The sequence below is a fragment of the Brassica napus genome, chromosome C3 (assembly GCF_020379485.1).
Source record: "Brassica napus cultivar Da-Ae chromosome C3, Da-Ae, whole genome shotgun sequence".
Classification (NCBI taxonomy): domain Eukaryota; kingdom Viridiplantae; phylum Streptophyta; class Magnoliopsida; order Brassicales; family Brassicaceae; genus Brassica; species Brassica napus.
In genome coordinates, this window is record NC_063446.1 from 4,367,189 (window position 1) to 4,388,009 (window position 20,821).

General features: G+C 35.3%; 4 protein-coding genes across 4 annotated transcripts; 1 reads left to right on the plus strand and 3 right to left on the minus strand.

Moving 5' to 3' along the window:
* Positions 1-2,441: 2,441 nt before the first annotated feature.
* On the minus strand, positions 2,442-4,761 carry LOC106386519 (NADH--cytochrome b5 reductase 1-like). The gene is made up of 10 exons (XM_013826349.3): positions 4,636-4,761; positions 4,386-4,512; positions 4,030-4,171; positions 3,820-3,910; positions 3,623-3,700; positions 3,456-3,536; positions 3,272-3,361; positions 3,083-3,148; positions 2,896-2,982; positions 2,442-2,735 (listed from the first exon to the last, which is right to left on the minus strand). Exons 2-10 carry the CDS (start codon positions 4,504-4,506, stop codon positions 2,643-2,645), a joined length of 849 nt encoding a protein of 282 aa, XP_013681803.2. The 5' UTR covers positions 4,507-4,512; positions 4,636-4,761; the 3' UTR covers positions 2,442-2,642.
* A 1,841-nt stretch (positions 4,762-6,602) lies between these two features.
* Positions 6,603-9,402, minus strand: LOC106386521 (zinc finger protein VAR3, chloroplastic). The gene is made up of 5 exons (XM_013826350.3): positions 8,934-9,402; positions 8,732-8,843; positions 8,337-8,620; positions 8,029-8,127; positions 6,603-7,942 (listed from the first exon to the last, which is right to left on the minus strand). Exons 1-5 carry the CDS (start codon positions 9,356-9,358, stop codon positions 6,742-6,744), a joined length of 2,121 nt encoding a protein of 706 aa, XP_013681804.2. The 5' UTR covers positions 9,359-9,402; the 3' UTR covers positions 6,603-6,741.
* Positions 9,403-12,494: 3,092 nt separating this feature from the next.
* Positions 12,495-14,763, plus strand: LOC125584126 (transcription factor MYB56-like). The gene is made up of 3 exons (XM_048752025.1): positions 12,495-12,956; positions 13,498-13,941; positions 14,383-14,763. The coding sequence occupies exons 1-3, from the start codon at positions 12,623-12,625 to the stop codon at positions 14,544-14,546; spliced, it is 942 nt and encodes a 313-aa protein (XP_048607982.1). The 5' UTR covers positions 12,495-12,622; the 3' UTR covers positions 14,547-14,763.
* A 183-nt stretch (positions 14,764-14,946) lies between these two features.
* LOC106386290 (peroxidase 57-like) lies at positions 14,947-17,221 on the minus strand. Its single transcript, XM_013826157.3, has 3 exons — positions 16,976-17,221; positions 16,076-16,524; positions 14,947-15,515 (listed from the first exon to the last, which is right to left on the minus strand). Exons 1-3 carry the CDS (start codon positions 17,171-17,173, stop codon positions 15,230-15,232), a joined length of 933 nt encoding a protein of 310 aa, XP_013681611.2. The 5' UTR covers positions 17,174-17,221; the 3' UTR covers positions 14,947-15,229.
* Positions 17,222-20,821: the final 3,600 nt, after the last annotated feature.

Below are 20,821 nucleotides of genomic sequence, written 5' to 3' on the forward strand. Positions count from 1 at the left end.
ATTTTTTTTCGAACATTTTATTCAACATTTTTACAATAATATAAGAACTTAAATAGTTAAGACAAAGCTCAAACTATAGGTACATATTTGAACAATATCTATATTACTATTTGCGATGTGATTTTTCCCATCCGACCTTTTACGTTAAAATATGTTAAAAGTTAGAGTGGTTAATATCATTTATACACTTAATGAATAAAATATATAAATTACCTACAAAATAAAAAAAATATTAAAAGTTAGAGTGGTTAATATTGTTTATACCCTTAATGAATAAAATATATAAATTACCTACAAAATAAAAATAAATTAAAATTATTTTGATTAAATAAGTTGTGAAAACTAATAATAATAAGAATTATCCAAAATCCAAAAATATATTTTAAAATAAAATATAATTCCTATATATTTTGTGGTCTTATCCGAAAAATATCTTTTAATAAAAAGTTAAAAAAATAAGAAAAAGAGAAAGCACATATAACTAAATATTAATGAAGTAAAATTCTTAATTTTATATAAATTGAAAATAGAATATTGAGTGCTTTTTAAGATTTACCCATTAATAGTAAATAAGTGTACAAACAAGTTTTTTAAAAAATTATATGTAAGAATGTTCAAATGAAAATATAAATAATAATTTATCAATATATTTTTTTAATTTGTAAAAAATGTATTAATGAATAATTACAAAAATTTTATGTCCGTATGGGCGTGCGAGACACCTAGTATTCAATTAAAATACAAGTAAATATTACAAACTATAACATGCTGATCATATTTTGGAAAGAAAGCAAATAGTGGAGAAGAAAGTCAATGAATTAGTTTGAATTTAAACATCTATAATTTGCTTCCAATCTTCGAAAAACATCAGACGTCTAAAAAAAAATCTTCGAAAAACATCTATTTTGCTTCATCATTATTGATATTGGGTCTGATTGGTAATGGTTGTAACTTTAAATTTTTTGCTGTAGAAAAAAATCTGTACACTTTTTGCTGTGACTTTAGATTTTATTGTTGTAGATTTTATGGAAAGCACTAAAAATTGTTTTGGATATTTGGCTCTGCAAAGCACTTGTACAGCTGTAGGTTATTTCAAGAGCTGTGGTTTCAAAAAAAAATTAAAGCTTGATTGTTCTGAATTTGGTGCTTTAGAAATAAATAAGACTGTGGACAACACTAAGAGCAACTACCAATCACCCCATTATCTACTTTTTCTTCTAATATTTCAGAAATAATGTATACCGTCGTCTCTGGTTATACATACACAAGTGAATAATCTAATCGGCATGTATCATACAAGATGACGGCAGTCGGCAGGCTAAAAGTTTCTAATTTAAATCTATAGATCGACATGGAAACGAATATGATTGATACATGGTGTAGAAATATTCCCATTAATTAACAATTAGGTAAGTGAAGTTTTCACATGGATACAAGTTCTAATTATGAACGATAGTATTTAATTATGTTGGAAACGTTATTAGTTGATGGCAAAAAAAAGGCAATGATGATGCAACTAACTTTACGCTGAATAATTTATGCGGGCGGCTATACATTTTTGAGCTTTGCATAGTTTGTTGAGGTGGAAGATGACTCGTAAAATACACACGTAAAGAGAAAAGACTATTTATAAAACTTGATTTTCAGATTCGATGATTACCAACATAACCTAATTTGTTTTTTCTTTCTTTCTTCTGAGTCATTTATAGTCTACAAGAACAATACACTTTTGTTTTAGATAACAACATTGAAGGCTTTAGTATGTGCGTACAAGTTGGATTATACAGTCACTATTAATGGTAGGAATCTAAACCTTTGAACTTTAGCATATGCAGTATATGATATTTGATGATCGACCATAAAATACCAAAAATCAAAAAGATTCACTATATTGTGACGATGTGATGGGAAAGTTGCGTGTTATAATTCTACTAGTAGAGAAAAATTTAGAGAATGAGGTGCGTGAAAGAAAATCATCGTAGCATTTGATTCATAACCAAGAAAAGAAAAGTTAGCGTACTATGAATCATGGATTCATCATTCTTTCTTTGGACCGTGGCCTAATTTTGAATAAAACAAATGCTTAAAAGTTATTGAAACCACTCAAGCTCTCCATACCAAAACGTTATTAGTCAAATAACATTTTTAATCTTTACGGCGGGAAATAAACTAGAAGGTAAATGTGTATATATGATCAATGGAGGTTCTTTATCAACACTGCCAATTAGTAAAACATTATATAATTCAACAAAAAAAAAGTTTTGAAAAAGAACAAGCCGACTCTGTAAATATCCTATATTAATCCACCAAAAATCAATTTCAATCACCCCCTTTTATAGCTACTATGCTTTTTAAAGTGACTCATGACTCATGTATAGTAAGTAGGCCAGTCACCCAAATTGATTGCAACATACAGAAACGAATAAAGTAGGTATTGTGGATGTCACTATCAAGTCCTTTATTGATACCAAACCAAAACGAATAAAGTAGGTATTGTGGATGTCACTATCAAGTCCTTTATTGATACCAAACCAAACCGGTATAAGCAAACCATATGCTTAATCGGAACAAAGTTATTGATCAGATAAATGAGTTTTAATTAAATAGTTCCATTTTAAGACCAAAAAATGCAGAGATTTAGATCAGAACTGGAACTGCATCTCCGGAGAGTAACCAAGAGCTTCAAGGTTTGCAGCCATGGCCTTGTTCATGGGCGGTGGTCCACATCTTAGGATCTGAAATTCAAACATAAACCGTATTAAAAGATTGCAACACCATCAAAATTACCTTTTGTCACTGTTGGTATTTGTTTCAAAACATTGAAGAATTGAATTGGTTGAGAAACAGTGATGATGGGTAAGTTCAAGATCAAGAACAGAGGAAGGTAGGTTTTGCCTGAATATCGGATGCTGGTGCAGGGCAATGAGCCTGGATCATTTCCTTGGTTACAAATCCAACACCACCATCCCATGTTTCAGGAGGCTACTCACATTGCCACATAAGATAATACCAAACCACAAAGAGAATAAAGGTATCAGAAAGAATTTTAGTTTTTGATGAACATTCGGTTTATGTGGCTCACCTGGTTCAAAACATAGTAGATTTTGAATTGATCTGGGTAATTGGAGGTAAGACTATCCAACTCATCCTGAGAAAAAAAGAAAGTATTGTGACTCACATAATAGAGTTTGAAGATGAAAGTATAAGGAAACGCAAAAGCTTGTTCTCAGACTTATCAGAATCAGCAGGTGAGAGTGAGAGACATTTTTACCTTTAAGAGAATGTCATCGTATGTGACATTAGCATAAATGAGGTGCACCTTTGTCTTGTCTGTTGGGTTCTCAAGAATCGCTCTTGCAACCTTTCACAAATGCGAATCAAAACGAGTTTTAAACATATGCACTGGCTTTAAATAAATAAAAAACTAAATAAAACGCAAATGTATGAGAAGATACTTGGAACATGGGAGTGATGCCTGAACCTCCAGCAAGCATTCCAAATGCCCTAAACTGACCTGGCTGATACTTGAACCTTCCCTGGCAAGTAAAAAAAGTAACAAAACAACAAAAAGATTTGAGATTCAAGAAGTATCTAATAACAAAACATCTAAGTTAAAAAGTACCTTTGGTCCTTTAACAGCAAGATGGTCTCCAACACGCATCTCCCTGAAATGATGAGACATCCTTCCTTGCGGATACATCTACTTTGGCAACGGGAATTTCCAGCAATTTTTAGTTGAATTAGTGCAAGTAATATATATATATATTTTTTTTTTAAAAGAAGAGTCAAGTATAAAGCTGAGAGAGTAAGCATATACACCTTAATAACAAGTTCAAAACGTCCCAGGTCAGAATCCAAGGTTGTAGGAGTGTAAGGCTTAATAACTTCCTCTCCTTGAGCATCCTTTCCCCTGTCGATAAAATAATATTCATTATATGCATTCATCTAAGCTCTCTAAAATGAATTTCAACACAGGAAAAACCTAACTTGCAGAAAGTTTAAATTTTGATACGAAAGTTCAGACCAAACCTGCAGCTGATGTGTTGACCAATGGGAAGACCCAAGACGGAGGTAGGAGTAGGAAGCTCAAATACGAACTTAGCCACATTGTGACTAAGTTGCTGCTTCTTAACAAGCTTAAACTCCTTGAACTTCTCTGGATCCAAACACCCTACGAATCAACAAAGTTTAATCAATCATTCAAGTATGAACCCGTATCAAAAAGAAAGGCTCAATCTTTCGTCTGCTGTGACCTTCTAAACAGATTGAATTCTACACAAATCTTCGCCTAAGTTCATGATAATAATCACTCAGTCCAGCTACGCATTGTTAAACTAAAACCCAGAAAAAAGAAGTATTGAAAGGTTGTGACTTTATGATCGAACCTCTACGTTTCTTGGAGGAGGAGGAAAGATAGTAAGCAGCACCGGCACCGACGGCGACGAGAGCGACGAAGACACCCAAGAGAATCTGAGGATCTAATGTTCGGAGGAACTCGATATCCATGGCTCTCTTAAACCCAAAATGCAATTGAAAGGAATAAAATAATCAAAAATAGCTCAATGAGAATTGACAAGTAAGAATAATATATAATAAGGGAAGAAGAAGAATAAGTATGTTTAGTAGCAGATTCACTTCTTGTCCGAGTAGTCTCTTTCCCTTGTTGTCTATGGTCTGAGATCTGGTAGACCTAACCTTAACTCCACCAGCACGTTATACTTGCCTTGTTTGCAACACTTTTATTCCTTCTTAAAGATTATGCCCTTAACTTTTTCAATTAATTACAAAAATTGTCATTACCTTTTTAATTTTTTTTAAATGCTTTTTGGATATTGTAAGCCCAACAAATTAACAATTAGCATTTTTACCAAATTTGGTATATAAATATAAATATAAAACATAATCCATAGAAACTCATAAATTTTCGGATTCAAATCAAATAAATTCCAAGAATATTCTCTATAACCTCCATTTTCGTAATTGCTACATACAATAAATTCAAAAGATAATATATAGAAACAAAATTTTCCGATTTAACTAAATTAACTTGATGAACACACAGAGAATATATTATGTTTGACATGGTAACTGAAATACTAACCTTAAAAAATAAAGATATTCGATAATAAAGATAAGATCCCCCAATTTTCTCCCCAAGTTTCTCCTACAACCTAAGTACCTCGCTTTAAATCAGATCGATAAACATAAAAAGCAACTGCTAACAAAAATCATTAAGACACTTGATATACATTTTATATATAAACACATTTGTTATAATAATAAGTATGTCAAAGAAAACAAACTCGCGCTTTGAAAGCGCGAATCAAAATCTAGTACACTAATTATATTTTATGTTGATCAAAATTAAAAAGAACTGATTTTTTTCTCAATTTTAAAATGACTAAACACCGTTTATCACTAAGACAGACACTTCATATATATTTCATCACAAGTTTGAAGTTTGTGGTTCTGTTTCAACTGGTATGATGCCTTGAGTAATTGTATTGGTTAAGATGGTATTCCAAACTTAGAAGAGTAAGGATTGCCACAAACTTATCCCAAAGGTTCACATCAGTGTATTGAAACCCGACCCGGACCCGCGGTTAAACCGGTAAACCCGGTGACCCAGAAAAAAATTCGGTTTGAGTTTTGTAAAAAATCTAATATTTGGAAACTCGCAAAAAGCCCAGTAAAATCCGGAACCCGACACCGGTTGAACCACCGGTTGAACCACCGGTCGAACCAATAAATAATTTTTACTTTTTTTAAGTTTTTAATTATGTTTTTAGATTATGTTTTATATTCTAAGTTTCCAATTAAAAAGTTAGGTGCTGACAAAAAAAGTTAGGTTTTCTTTTTTAAGTTTTATATTTGTGATTTTTAGATTTTGATGAAGATTTTACTATGTCATCTGAAGAAAATGAAGTGAACGATAGTAGAGAGAACCAAAATTAGTTGATGTGATTTGGTGTTAGTTTATTTTTGTTATTGATATTTTATTACAATAATCTTTTACTTTTGATTTATTTTGTATTTGAAGTTTAATTTATTATTAAATTAGATATTTCAATATTTATAAATTTTATGTCATGATTTTTTTTAGATGTCGTAAATCTTAATTTGTTAGAGAAAATTTTAAATAGTCTAAACTATTTTTTAATATTTTGTATGTCAAATAAAAATAAAAATATAAAAACTAAAGTTAAATATTTTATAAATGTTTTTAAACATAAAATATATACATATCCAAACTATTATTTTATGTTTTAAAAAACATTTAGAAAATACTAAACTTTAGTTTCTATATTTTTATTTACATAGTTGATATATTATTATATAATAAAATTTATTTATTTATTAATCCGCGGTCGACCCAGTAAACCAGCAACCCGGTAAGTCGTCCGGTTCAGTATCCGGGTCGGGTTTAAGAACATTGGTTCACATGTTTGGTATGTGACTCAATTCTTCTAAACTGAATCATACACACATGCTTCAATGGTAGTATTGCCTTAAAGAGATGAGAAGGAAGAAGATGCTTTCTTCTAAGCTCTGCCTTACCTCTTTGTTTTGTGCAAGAGGAGAGATAATTCAAGAAGCACATCTACTTCTAAAGCATGCTTTCATTGCTTTTTAGATGCACAACAGAGTTTCTTAACCCATTTGTGGAAGTGAAACTAAAAAACAAATAACAAAAGGGTATTGTAAAATATTACTCTCAGCAAAAATGTTATGCTACAAGGTTCATGTATCTCCTCTACGGGCTGGATCATGGTCCGTGATCGGAGGAGGATTTCTCTGCTGACGTTGAGAAGCTAAACGCCGTTCCAGTGGAGTCTTCCTCTTGCTGATAACAAACCTATTCACTCCTTTCCTCATCGGCATTATCGACGGGAAGTCTTCGTCCGGGATCTGACTCAGCTCTGATATGTTCTTGATCTCAGCCACTCGCTTAAACCATCTCTCCGCTTTAGCTTCCTCTGACATGTCCAACAAGTCTGGCTCCTTCACTAACGACCCCTCCAAGCTCTTTTCGTTTCTCATCTTCTCTGCCATTGGTTCAAGATTGTTGCTTGAAGGTTCTTCTTGTACAGGGACTGGAATAGTATCCGTTGTTGTTGTTTCCTCTGGCTGTTTGTGTTTGGAGAAATAGTCAGGTGGGAAAGGCACAAAAGGGACGAAGTCTGAACCTTTTGTTTCGATGGAGATGCGTCTCTTGTTTGCTGGAGAAGTCAGTGAACGGTCTTTCTTCCTGCTCACCACAAACTGATTCTCTCCTTTCCGCATTGGCATTTTCTCAGGAGAAGTCTCTTCCTGTAGATCTGACACACTGTGCAGTTCTGTGATCCTCTTTAACCACCTCGCAGGTGTCTCCTCTGATTCTTTCTCATCTCTTTCAGGTTCATCTGTTTCTTTGCCAGCAAGACTTGCACTTGACTTGTCTGAGACACCGTCCATTTGGTTGTTGGCGGTCAGTGATTCCTCCTTATCAGGCTTCTTTGCAAACATATCAGATGGTAGTGGCACGAACGGGACAAAACCAGAGTTAAGCACCTGTGAAGAAGCATTCTTATCATCAGATCGAGAAGCAAAAGAGGATGTAGAACCAAGAATCTCATTCAGGCTCCTATTGGTTTTAGCACCATCCGTCTCAGCAGCATTAGGCAACCTTCTCTCAAGAGGTGTTTTTCTCGTGTTGACAACATATCTGTTCACTCCTTTCCTCAAAGGCATAACCTCTGGGAAATCTTCATCTGTATCAACACTGTTTGCATCAGAACCACCTTGTGCTACTTTACTAAACCACCTCTGTGCTTTCTCTTCATTTTCCACCAGTCTTCTCTCAAGTTCAGGATCCTTAGCTGAATTGAGTGAGAAGTCCCCGGGTCGTTTGCAGTCGCATCTTAAGCAGGCTATGTTCCTCCCATAGTTGTAGAAATCGCATCTGATGAGTTAAACAAACTGTTAAACACACTATTTGCAGTGCAATTGAGGATAATGCAGCAGAGAAAATAAATTTTAGTTGCTTACTGGGGACACTCCCATTCACTGCCAGTTAGCTGTCGCTTTGGTCTTGCTTCAGCACACTGAAAGCATTTGACATTTCTCGCAAAGTTCATGCCACTGCACCTGTTTCAAAAAGTTCCCTCACCATATGAACAAGATGAAACAAAGACAGTTACAACTTACTGACTTCTAGCTCTAAAGATACAATCTAACAACCCCAATTACAGTGTACAGTCAATCATACACCAATTCAAACTCAGATTCTGAAGAACTTTATTCTTATATCTTTAAATAGAAGAATGCCACTGAGAATCCAAGAAACTCATTCATACCTCAAGCAAATCCAGTCACCACGTTTCATCTCAACGTTTTTCTGAAACAAACCGAGTGCTTGTCCATGTCTATCCGAGAACTGATTTTTCACTTTGCCATGAACATTAGACTCGGAAGAACTACGGAAGCTCATCTTTGCTATCTCGCTCAAAAGCTTTCGAACCGACGACTCCACACTCTCTCCCTCATGATGTTTCCTTCCCTCAGAAGAAGCAAAATCCACAACATAGCTCAAAAGAAGCCTCATCAAATCCACCGTACTCGCCTTATCCACATCAAGCATCTAACACGCACAATCCCAACATCATCAACACGAGGTTATATTATATCCAAGCTGCCACGTCACCAACAAGTACTAAAAGAGCAAAGCTTTTTTCGCCAGAATAGAACTTACATCACCACTTGTTAAGTAAAGACTCATCCTTTTGAGTGAATCTTGACCTTCCCTGAACAAGAACGGCTTCCCATTCTCCACCACCACTTCAACGTCTCTCCTCGAAACCATTCTAATTAACATCCACAAAAGAGCTTGAATTAGAGAGAGAGAGAGAGAGAGAGACATCAAGGACACAAAATGGGAAAGAAGCTAAACTTACTCAAGCAACTCAGGTCGATCACGAGCGAGAGCTAAGCAGGCGAGAGCTGGAGTGATGAGTTCATCTGGAAAACCAGGAGAAAACTCGTTTTTGGAAACGGAAGTTAGAGCAGAGTCTGTGAAGTAGCCAGCTTCGGAGAGAGATTGGAGCAGCTCTGCCCATTCCGGTAGCTGGTGGTGATAAGAAGGGGCGGAATCGGAGTCGGAGAGACGGACTCGGTGAGTGTGGAAACGTCCGAGAGGTGTCGTGTGGATAAACGGCGGCGGAGACACGGGTAGGCTCAGAGAATGGCGATTGGGTGAGATAACGGAGGGATGAGGAGACGCTAGGCGGTGGAGACGACGGAGATTGGATAAGCGGAGGCGACGGAAGAGGAAGAGAGGAGGAGGAGAAAGGAGAGAGAGGAGTCTCGTGGAGCTGTTCATCGTCTCCACTCTTCGGCTGTGGCCGTTCTCCGCTCGGCGGAAGATATAAAAAAAATGGGAGATGAAATATTCAGTTGGGCCTATTTGGGCTCAGATGGGTTTAATGGGCTTGTCGTTATGAATGTTTGATTGCTTATGACTCTTTTTATCATTGTGAAGATTTGATCAAGGTCATCTTGACTTCTGAAGAGCTCTTTGGACTGAACAGCATCACAATTTATTGAAGGAAGCTGTGCATACTCTTGATGCTCGGTGTTTATTAATAACCACGATCAATAAAATGTGAAATCATATTAGAATCCAACGGCTACAGAACTTTCATCAATGTTTTAGATAAACAATGTAAGAAACTTAACTCGTTTATATACTAGTAGTTTGTTAGTTTCAGAACGTGTAACAATACTACTGTATAAGACTTTAAATTGATGATAAAAAAAAAAACTTAAACTGAAACATATCGTACTTTTAACTAAAGTAAACACTAAAAAATATCCTAATACCCTATTTAAAATGATACTTTTATAAAACATCAATGATTCAATGGTGGTAAAACGGAGAGAATAATTCTATTTTTCGACTTGGGAATCATTGTGGTGTGGATTAGTTGCCGATCACTGCCGTCAACTTTTGACTAATGCTTATTTTGATTTATACTTTTGCATACAGTAAACTATTTACATTGGATTAACTATTTTTTTCTGGATCCATGTGGACTAAAAGTATTGGTGAGTGCGTGGACAATTAACTACTTCGATAATGACGTTCAATATAGTCAGTAAGGTGTATATATATAACCTCATTAATTCGCATAAAATTGTAATTTATCATAACGGATTACTATATTCGCTCTGATGTAATATGTTAGTTCTATGTCACAAGTGCAATAGACTAGCTAACAACTTTGACATTATTTACAATAAACTTATACATAGAGAGAGACTTTATGTCATTACCTCATGAGATAAAGCCTTAAATTCCTCAAATTAGTTAAAGTGACCTCTTTATTATTAATCAGGAAACTTTCTCTAAGTGAGTGTAATTAGTGTAATTTCTCATGATTACTCAAACTTTAATTATATGATTTGGAGTTTCGAATTATCCCTATCTCTGTCTCTACCTTTTGTTTTATTATGTTTCTGTAAAAAGATTTGTTAGACTATACTAAGATAATATTTAGTCGATTGGTTTGTGATACCATGGTTCCTAAGCATATCTTTATTGATCCATTTTGTAGTTTTATCTTTCATATTAATTATTTTTACCCCATGTAAATCAATATTCCAAATTACAGTTCCAAAACTTTCATGGTCATTGGACAAAGTTATTCCATGGTCGAAATTTTTATTTGTAAAATGTCATGAAACAAGTACTAGTATTATTCAAGATGAAAAAAAAGTTGAGCTATAACGGTTCAAGGATTTTTTTGAACTGGAAACAGAATTACGTGACACATGTTAGGTAGGAACACGATCCGCTCGTGTGTAACAGTTCATGATGTCGTCATTCCAGGTCGATACTAGCCTCTCTTTTTTTGGTTTGTTGTCAGCAGAAAGATTTTAAAATAGCGAAACCGTTCCCATAACCGAAACTCACATAGAACAAGACACTATACTTTTCTTTCGTTTCTAACGTTTCTTTTTACTATGTTTATTTTAGTCTTTGTTTTTTTGTTGAATTTAATTCCATGTTGGGTTTCAGTTACGGATTCCCCTCCGTTTTAATATTTCAGACGTACTGTTTTAGTTGCATACTCGTTCTAAATTACTACAATTAACAAAAGTTAATTATTTTCTCTAAAGATAATTAAATTATTGTTTTGTGTCGTCATATCAAGAATAGAGTCAGTTGTGGTGCATAAAAAGAATACATTCAAATATGTGACCACGAAGTTCTAATATGTAACCAATTTTTTTGAAAGATACTGTCTCTTAACTTTTAACTAATTTATTTAAGAATCGATTCTTATTTTTTTTATTTAAAAGTTAAGATCCAATTTTTTATATTCTGCAGAGAACCTCATCCTAAAACCTTAATTAATCATGCTCTTATATACATATTTATAAATGTTAGAGCATGATTAACCCCAGCCTCTTATTTAAGGTTCTTAACTCATGATTTGATATTTTTTTTACATTTTTCGGTTAACAGACGTCTCTTATATCTTTTATTTATGAGACGGTTCTTAGTATTTTTTAATTAAAAGTTAAGAACCGTCTCTTAGTCGAAGCAAAAAATCCAGTTAAGAGATCGGCTTAATCATGGCGTTATAGAGAAAAGAGAAACTGAGAAAGGCAATTTATTTCTCGTCCTTTAAGATATTTTCTTGCTTTGTGTCCAAAACAGACAAAAATTGACTGTTGTTTTCCCCGAAATTAACTCAAACACAGACGTTCGTACGATGAACACGTGCAATATATGTATGTATGTATGTAATGGTAGAGCTACACGAGCGGTTCAAAAATGTTTTTGGAGTTTCCGAGACTGTTGAGTCTGTGGGGCCTATAGTCATCGAACCCTCAACATGCACGAGCGGTTCTCGTTTTGCATGCAACAACACCACACGTACCCACCGACTTTTTCAAAGCCTTACTTTTGCACGTGTGGAGAGAGTGTGTACTAAAACTAAAAGTATCATGTTAACCGAAATTTTCGTTTTAAGTAGAAAATAAGATATTGATGTGAAGAAAAGTGAGCATAAGTTCTTTCTAATGTATAATTTGCAAGAAAAAAATTTAACAAGCAGCTCCTAAAGATATTGATGAGAAAAATTTCATACTGCAATCGAATTTTCAAGACCCCCAACGACTAGAAGTATAGTACTTAAAATGATAGATCGTACGTAAATTATGAGGTTCATAAAGATTATAGAAAATACAACATTTGATTAAGTATAATATGTGATAAAATTTCCTCTACACATTTTGGTGTGCGAATAAACCAGCTATCAAATTTTTTTTGTCTCAAGTGCTTTAAGAAAAACAACTTAACGTCCATTGTTTTACCAAAAAAAAAACTTAACGTTCATTGTTAAAGTATTCTTATCTATTTTTTTTCGAACAACAAAGTATTCTTATCTATATGATGTAAAAGATAGTATATTATTAACTTGTAAATAAATGTCACTCAAATTTCAATAAAAAATAGAGAATCTATCTTTCCTCTCCCACCATATAAACAGTGGAAAGCCATTCAATTGCTCTCACTCTTTCTCTCAGTCTTGGTTTCTTTTCCTTTAATCCCTAGCCCCAGAAAGAAAGAGAAAAAATGGAACCAAAACTCATTGAGAAAGTTCTAACAGGTAACAAAACCATCAAGCTCTCAAGAAGATTTGAAGAAGCAAACAACTTCGGATCTCCACCAAACTCGCACACTAACCTCTCTCTCGCTAGAAACCATCTCCACAACAAATCCTACTCAGTCTTGGAGAGGGGTGAAAACGAAAATAGTTTTAAAAGGAGGGGCAATAATGGAATGAACAAAAAATTATGCTCAAGAGGACACTGGAGACCAACAGAAGATGCTAAACTCAAGGAGCTTGTTGCTCAGTTTGGTCCACAAAACTGGAATTTGATTGCTCACCACCTTCTTGGTAGATCAGGTACATTTATTTACTTTTATTTATCTGCTTATTACTACCTCACTTTCTCTCAAAATTCCGTGAATATAAGTATTTATATACTCCCTCCGTTTCATATTGTAAGTAGTTTTAGGAAAATGTTTTTGTTTCAAAATGTAAGTAGTTTTCGTATTTCTAGGTAATTTTTACATTTATTGAATACAGTGTGACCAATCAAATTAAATAGACTTATTTTTATTGGTTAAAATATATCTAACCTATTTATTATAAAATACTTTTTAAAAACATAATAATTTTTTTAATCTTCGTCATTTTAGCCAAAACTATTTATATTATGAAACGGATGGAGTATATTTTTAGAATTGGTTAAAATTAATTTTGTATCAAAAAGTCCTGTTTTTTGTTTTACAAATGAGTATTTTTTTCCATTTGACAAAAAGAGATTTTCTCCAAAATTAATGATATTGACATTTTTAATGACTAGGAGCTAACGTCAGTGACATATTTGAAATTAACTAATTAAGTTTTTAAAGGGTAATTAATGTCGCGTATTTGATTTCAGGCAAGAGTTGTAGACTGAGATGGTGTAACCAATTAGACCCAAGGATTAACAAGAAAGCCTTCACCGAGGAAGAAGAGACGAGGCTTTTAACTGCTCATCGAGCCTATGGCAACAAGTGGTCTTTGATCTCACGTTTCTTCCCGGGTCGGACCGATAACGCCGTCAAGAACCATTGGCATGTCGTCATGGCTCGACGGACTAGAGCAAGTGAACGACAACAGGCTCTTCATGCACCGTCAGGAAACGCAGAAATGACGGTCTCGTCTGTGTACCGCTATAATCGTGGTGGGTTCTTCGGTAGGGTTGCGGAGGGTACTTTGGTCAACGAAGCAGATGACGACGATGGTTCAGCTGTCTCTACTTGTACGACGGAGCTCTCTCTCACTCCGCCTTCTTCAACTCATCAGCCACGCTTCTTGCACGACGATAATACCCTTGCATCAGGTAACACTTTTATGTATATGTTTGCTTGCTTTTTATTACGTTAGTACTTTGTCTCTTTTTAGAAAGAAATTATCTTATGACATTCTTGAGATATTAAAAGTATAGAAACTTGGAATGTTTTGTCGTGTTTACTTGAGAAGCGTTTCGTGAATCTAATTATCATCGATTATGATCGACTTATACTTTAATCGATATTCACTAAATGATAATTTTGCATACATGCTATACAACCGACAACGAGTGACCACTTCGATAATTTTCATGTATATGGCAATAATGACAAATTTGAATGACAATAAAGAAAGAAGCAGTGTTTTACATTGTAATAGTACCTATATGTATATTAATATAAGAAACTATAGTACAATGTCACCCTGCGCTATTTCAATACAACAAATTCACGTGGGAATTAATAAGAAAATTATTTTGATAATCTTACAGGTAAAGATGGTCAGTGTGTGCAGATAGCAGAAGTAAATGGCATATGTAGTAATAAGATGGACCATCAAAATCACTACACAACCACAGTCAGTGAAAGGGAGGTGGAGATGAAGACGAAGAGTGGCTTTTACATCTTTGATTTTCTTGGAGTTGGAGCTTCTTAATTAATTATATGAGGAATTAAGGTCAATGATAAGGGAACTAATTGTGCGATAAAGAAAATGGTTAGGTTCTTCTGTTTCACCGGGTTATTTCTAGCCATGTTTGTTTAAATTTGAGTTTGAGCTTTCGAAGAAGTTAGCTAGGGTAAGAGGGAGGGGGAAATCAAAAGCTCTGCTGCTTTACTAATTAAGTTATATCATTAACCCATTACAAAGCCTATATTTCTTAATATACCCAACAAAATGCCCCTTTTCTGTTCGGCTTGGTTATATGAGAAATAGCTACTCTCAGACATGGCATATTCACATACTTCAAAATGTTCAACCAATGGAAGGGAACAAGTAAGGGGTTTCAGAATTCTGTAAATTGTGATGAAAAAATGGATTGCATTGCACAACAAACAAACCAAATATTGAATTTTTATACAAGTTTAATGATGACAAAGATACTTGACCAATATTGTCAATACCACAAAATAATCGCATGAGAATAAGATACATCCTCCATATTAGACCAGCATATAGTTATGTTTTTCGAGAATTAAAACCGTAAATCCAATCCACAAAACCTTATTTAATCAGAAAACCCCAACAAAACAAAAAATATTTAGAAACACAAATAAGATTTGAAACAATATGTTTCAAATATAAAGATCTCCACACGTGGTAGTAATTCATCAAACTCATTAGTTGAATCTCTTGCAGTTTCTCCTGATTTGACCAGCACTACCGGTAAGCACATCAACGGCTCCCATCTTTATCATTGCTCTAACAAACTGACGTTTGAAGAAAGCATTGTTGTTTGCATATCGAGCCACAACACCACGAGTCTGTCGGTCTGTCGCGAGACGCTGGTCAACCTGGAACACTCCTCTCTTTTTACGGAGCTGCTTGAAGAATTGGTTGTCGAACCTTAGTGGAGTCGACTGGTCTAGAGAAGCTGTCGCACTGTTTGCACATGTGTTCCTTAAACTACATTACAAGAACACATTATGATTAGTATTTCTGTGAGTTAAAATAATAATTTTTGTTTTGCATGCAGAACTAATTTGCTTAAGTTACTTTTCAGGGAAACGTGCCAAACTAATTGATCAAAGAAAAACATGCAAAACTAATTTGCTAAAGTTTTCATGGAAAATTTAGTTTTCGAACTTTAATGAAAAATATGTACTGCAATTAAAGAACAACTATTTTATTACTTTACACTTAATATATATATATATATATATATAAAATATATAATGTCAACCACAGAAAATGACATATTTTAAAAATAATTAAAACTGGGTACATTTTGAAGATTTCAGAAGTTACAAAATTAACATTTTTCAACTATAACAGGATCAAAAAAAATTAAAATCTTCTCAAAGTTAGAATTATGTTCCTTCTTATGTAATTTATTTATATTTTCAATAAATTCAATCTTAATTTATTTCTTGTCAATACACTCAACTTAGTTATGGCGGGTATGTCGTTCAAAAAAAAAAAGTTATGGCGGGTAAATGATTGAACTGAGCTGGTTTAAAAAGTACCTGGAAACCAAAGCTGGGTCCATGGCCGGGTCAGGTCGTCCGGTTCCTTGGAAATTCGTGAACCTGTCACTGAATAGACCACAGTTTCCCTTACCAACGGTATGTGCACCTATAAGAGCCACAGCGTCGAACACGTTCATCCCTTTGTCCGTGAACAAACTGACGGCTCCGGCGACGGAGATTGTTGGACCCGGAAGGGCGACGTCAACATCGTTTGAGAGCAAACCATCGCGCCTTCCCGTGGGAATGCTGTAGCTCGGGCCTCCGGCTAAGGCCACGGAGTCACGTGTGGCTAGTGTGATGATGTCAGCGCATGAGACCGTGGAGGGACATGCGGCCTCCAGCTGAGCCTTGATCTGGTCGATCAGGGCAAATTCTCTAACGCTTCCGTTTGGTCCGGCCGTTTTCTCAGAGTTGGGTGCGTCAATGAGAAGGGAAGCGTCGCAGCCCTACGAAGAACGAACAAAAATATTAAAATAAGGTTAGCCAGACTAAACGATATGATATGAATCTTGTTGTAAACAAATGCGAATTAAACTCGAGAAAAACAAAAATAATTAGAAAGTAAAACTCGATTGAGGTAGGGTGTGTATATTAATTGTGTGAATAAATAATTTATAAGATCTGTATTTATATAATATCCAAACCTTGACATTTTCTTAACGAAAACTTCTTTATCTACAAAAACGTTTTTTATGTTCTTAAAAATTATACTGTTTCAAGATTTAAAACACTTCCAAAATCAATAAACCTCGTACACATCATATTATGATAATGTTCTTTAAAATTTTCACTTTATATACAAATATGTTGCTTCCGAACAAACTCATTATCAAAATGTTGACATATAATTTATTGAATATGTTTGAGCCATATCAAAATGATATATTAAATTCTTACCCTAACGAAACAGTCGTGGAAATGCATACGGAGCAAAGCGGCTGTGACGGTTGGGTCAACACCAAACCGTTGGCGCACAAGATTGCGTACGATGGTCTCGGCTTGAGGGCATGACCGGCTATAAAACCCGACCCGTAGTTGAGCAAATGCGATCGGGAAAATAAAGAAAAGCACAAGAATAGAAGAAAACTTCATCATTTTTGTAGATAAGAAGTTTTTCTTCTAATGGAAGGAATCGTAAGACATTGGAGATCAACCATAACGTATATATACTAAGAACTCAACCGACGTGAGAACAATTCAAATTTATAAAATTAATAAATCTCTTCATATGTGCCGAATACATGTGAAAGTCAAAGGTTATAATATTATTGAGAGAATTAAACTTTTTGAAAAGACGTGGGAGCAACTTTGTGAACATTCCTTTGCTATGTTATAAATTATTTATACTTTATATTACATGCTAAAAATTTGATCCAGCTAAGTAGATAATAGTATAAGTGTAATTAATTACATGGTCGATAAGGTGGCAGTATCATCGTTATCTATATCACTTTCAGTTTTTCTTTGCCGATCTCGATTTTGAAAGAGGTCAATAGAAATAAAGATTTATTTTAAATGATATATATGATAGTAAGTACTAGGAACGGATTTTCTTTAAAACCATTTGGCTTTATATTTAGTTTAAACTAATTGCATGTCTATATTAATAAGACTTTTATATGATGATTGAGAATGATTTGATGGACACACAGCGGATTTAAGTTTTAGGCATTACCGTTAATTGTATCTGTTTCATTTAATTTTAGTCAATGGCACATGTACAACAACCGAATATAATTGCACCAGAACAACTTATGAATTGAGGCAATATTTAATTTTTAAAACTCCTTTTAATGGATTTTGTTCTAATGAAAAGACGACTAGTTAACGAATATATATATACATCAAAGCATACATATCACAACAAGTGTTCCGTGTCGTGTACCCACAACAATGCTTAAATTTTGGATCGGGGATGTTGTATCATGAATATTCTTATACAATTAAAAATCAGTGTAAGCGACTGAAATGAAATATGAAAATGTTAAAAGCAGAAAGAAACTTGTCTTGCTTTTATCAAAAAAAAAAAAAAAAAAACTGCGTCTTCCCGTCGGCGCTGGCTACTCGTGGCGACGTCATCATCGACCTGTATCTCTCTACTCTCCTTTCGCTCCAGCTCTCGTGTTCTTTGCTGCTCAAGGTCACGTTATTTATCCATCGGGGCTCCGATGGTCTCCTCTAGGCCGAAGGTTTCTTCGATGCCGTTGTTCTACGGGGACTCCCGTTCTGTGAATCTATGTAGATCCTTTACCCGCCGTCTCACCCTTTACCGCCCGCCGCATCGTGGTCTCAGATCTGTAAGCTTAAACCGCAGATCCGTGTATTTCATCCTCCCCCTCTCGATGTCACTGCGGCTAGAAGATCCTCACCGACGTTCGCCTTCCATCTCTCAGACAACAACTTCTGATGTCTTGACCGTTGTTAGTGGGATTCCACATAAAACGCGGTTTCTAGATCCGAAACTGTTCCAGTTTAGAGTCATGGGCTCGCCGTCCCTCATCTCCCTTACCACCGTCGCCGGTCACTCCCGGGAAATCGAAGAGATCTTCTCCACCGATGATACTGCTGCTGCTGTTCTTCCACAAGCACTCCACTCTTCCATAACCTTCGGCGATCTGATGTATTTTGTATTGGTGGGGTTCCACCTTTCTCTTGGCGACCAGATCTTAAAACTAAACAATGCATAAGGTTGAGCTCGCTTCATAACGCCCCCTCCATCTCCGTTCCGACGATACCTTTCCGCTCAGCCTCCTTTCTGGTAGCTGCTCTCGGGTTGAAATCAGACTCCTCACATCCGCCCCTCCAAGCTTCAAGAGCACCGGCAAGAAATAGAAAGATCTTTCATCATCAGGGTGTGCCTCCATCTGGTGCGACCCTCTCAGCTGTGCCGGTGACCCGTATCCCTCCCAACTCCGCCGCCAGTCACCGTGCTTCCTCCGCCTCACTTTTCCAACAAGGTCACGATTCTACTTTTCTTAAGCTGGGCCTTCAGATATTGAATTTGGGCTTGGTTAGCCCAATTGCTTTTAATTATAAATGGTCCAGTCCATTGCTTTCACAGCCCACAGTTTTGGGGGGGGGGGTTTAATCTCTTTGATTAATTGCCTGAAGACTTCCGATGAGTTCAACGGAGTTTTTACCGAAGCAGATCTACATACAACGCCTTATTTCTCTTGTGCGAAGAGTTTACTCTCTAATCATTTACCGGTGGGCTCACCGGGATCGCCTTCACCACCACTTGCATCAGTCCTCGTGAAGAAGCGAACCGTGCTATCCAATACCTCTTTGTTAAAGAGTGTTTCCCTTCCAAACATTAAATGGAAGTCTCCATCCATATCTATAACCGACTTGCTATCTTGTGGAGCGGTCCGTTCGGAGCCTGAAGATGCAGCGGACTTCGTCTCGACGATACTCCGAGGTGCGGATTGGGTGCTAACGTCACATTTTCATGTGACTATCTCTCAGCTATCCAACTGTGTTGTGAAAGCCTTATCGACGCATTTAAGCTTGGTCTTGAATTCGCTGTCATCTTCCCATGAAAAACTATCTATTTTATCTGCTTTTGGCATTGTAGTTTATCTTTTTAATCAAAGAGGATGGTACATTCCCTCTTGTTATTGCAACCAAAACAATTGAGTTTGAATGAAAGTAAACTGTGTTTCAAAAAAAAAAAAAAGTTTTGGGAATAGTATTATTGATGCTTACATTATATGATTATCATTATTAATTCAAAGCCGGTTTCGTGGCGAGTTGTGTTAAGAAGCTGTCACGGCTCAGATGATTTGCTTGTAATGATCTGATACATTATGTGAACTCGTTTTTTCAAAACTATGTGCAAGTATATAGTAGTTTCAGCACAAATATTCTGAGTTGGCTAAAAATACTTACACTATTTGAATAATGTGTTTTCGGGAAATTTACGTCGAAAAGAGGAAATCCAATTATACAAAAAACGAGTTCACTTACAACAAAGTTGTTCATCTTTTTCTGAATTGTATATGATTTGGATGGCTAAACCGAGTAACAGTTGTATGATAGTAATTGTAAAAAGGTCCAAAATATCGGGTTTATCTCCTTGTAGTTCCAAAAAAAAAAAAAAAAAAAATCTCCTTGGGTTCAAAACCTTTTCTTTTAATGATTTTTTACAAAACTTCTTCACCTAAAATGCAACTGGTGCAATCTCTGAATATGGGGGTTTATGATCCATAAGGATTTTACTCCTTTCAGCTGACTCTCAATGCTTTCATCATCCAATACTTCGGGGTAATATCTCACTATCAAATTGGAGGAAGAAGAATCAAAACGGCTTTACTATGTTACCTCAGGGGAGAGTTTCTTGGGCTGCTGCAATGATGTGTATTGGGTTACTATGTAGCTTATTCTGAGGATGCATATATCCATAAATTTGACAACACAATTCCAAAACATATTAGGCGACAAGATATAGAAAAGACAAAAAGATTAGCTGAGTGCGAGAGGAGAAAGAACATGAAATAACATACACAAGAACCTATCAAATTAATACAAGAAAATATCTTTTTATTGCTTTTCCATTTCACTGTGGCTTTTTCAAGCTTGAGAGTGGAGATTCTTCAGCTTCCTATGCAAAATGCAGCTAGAGAAAGAATGTACATATACATAAGTGAGACGACGACTGATTCAGTTCTCATCCTTACTCTACTTTCTTTCCCTCAGTTTTCATTGTCTATATCTGAATGCATAAACAGTCAAAATAGTAATAGA

Excerpts from the sequence above, each read along its gene's own strand:
- LOC106386519 (XM_013826349.3), bottom strand. The coding sequence starts at position 4,506 with ATGGATATCGAGTTCCTCCGAACATTAGATCCTCAGATTCTCTTGGGT. Across the intron at positions 3,911-4,029 it reads GGTCAACACATCAGCTGCAG|GGGAAAGGATGCTCAAGGAG; the intron begins GTTTGGTCTGAA and ends TTTTATCGACAG. Across the intron at positions 3,362-3,455 it reads GCATCACTCCCATGTTCCAA|GTTGCAAGAGCGATTCTTGA; the intron begins GTATCTTCTCAT and ends CATTTGTGAAAG.
- LOC106386521 (XM_013826350.3), bottom strand. The coding sequence starts at position 9,358 with ATGAACAGCTCCACGAGACTCCTCTCTCTCCTTTCTCCTCCTCCTCTC. Across the intron at positions 8,621-8,731 it reads TTTACTTAACAAGTGGTGAT|ATGCTTGATGTGGATAAGGC; the intron begins GTAAGTTCTATT and ends TGTGCGTGTTAG. Across the intron at positions 7,943-8,028 it reads AGTGAATGGGAGTGTCCCCA|ATGCGATTTCTACAACTATG; the intron begins GTAAGCAACTAA and ends TTAACTCATCAG.
- LOC125584126 (XM_048752025.1), top strand. The coding sequence starts at position 12,623 with ATGGAACCAAAACTCATTGAGAAAGTTCTAACAGGTAACAAAACCATC. Across the intron at positions 12,957-13,497 it reads CCACCTTCTTGGTAGATCAG|GCAAGAGTTGTAGACTGAGA; the intron begins GTACATTTATTT and ends ATTTGATTTCAG. Across the intron at positions 13,942-14,382 it reads CGATAATACCCTTGCATCAG|GTAAAGATGGTCAGTGTGTG; the intron begins GTAACACTTTTA and ends ATAATCTTACAG.
- LOC106386290 (XM_013826157.3), bottom strand. The coding sequence starts at position 17,173 with ATGATGAAGTTTTCTTCTATTCTTGTGCTTTTCTTTATTTTCCCGATC. Across the intron at positions 16,525-16,975 it reads TCCACGACTGTTTCGTTAGG|GGCTGCGACGCTTCCCTTCT; the intron begins GTAAGAATTTAA and ends CGTTCTTCGTAG. Across the intron at positions 15,516-16,075 it reads GACCCAGCTTTGGTTTCCAG|TTTAAGGAACACATGTGCAA; the intron begins GTACTTTTTAAA and ends CTTGTAATGTAG.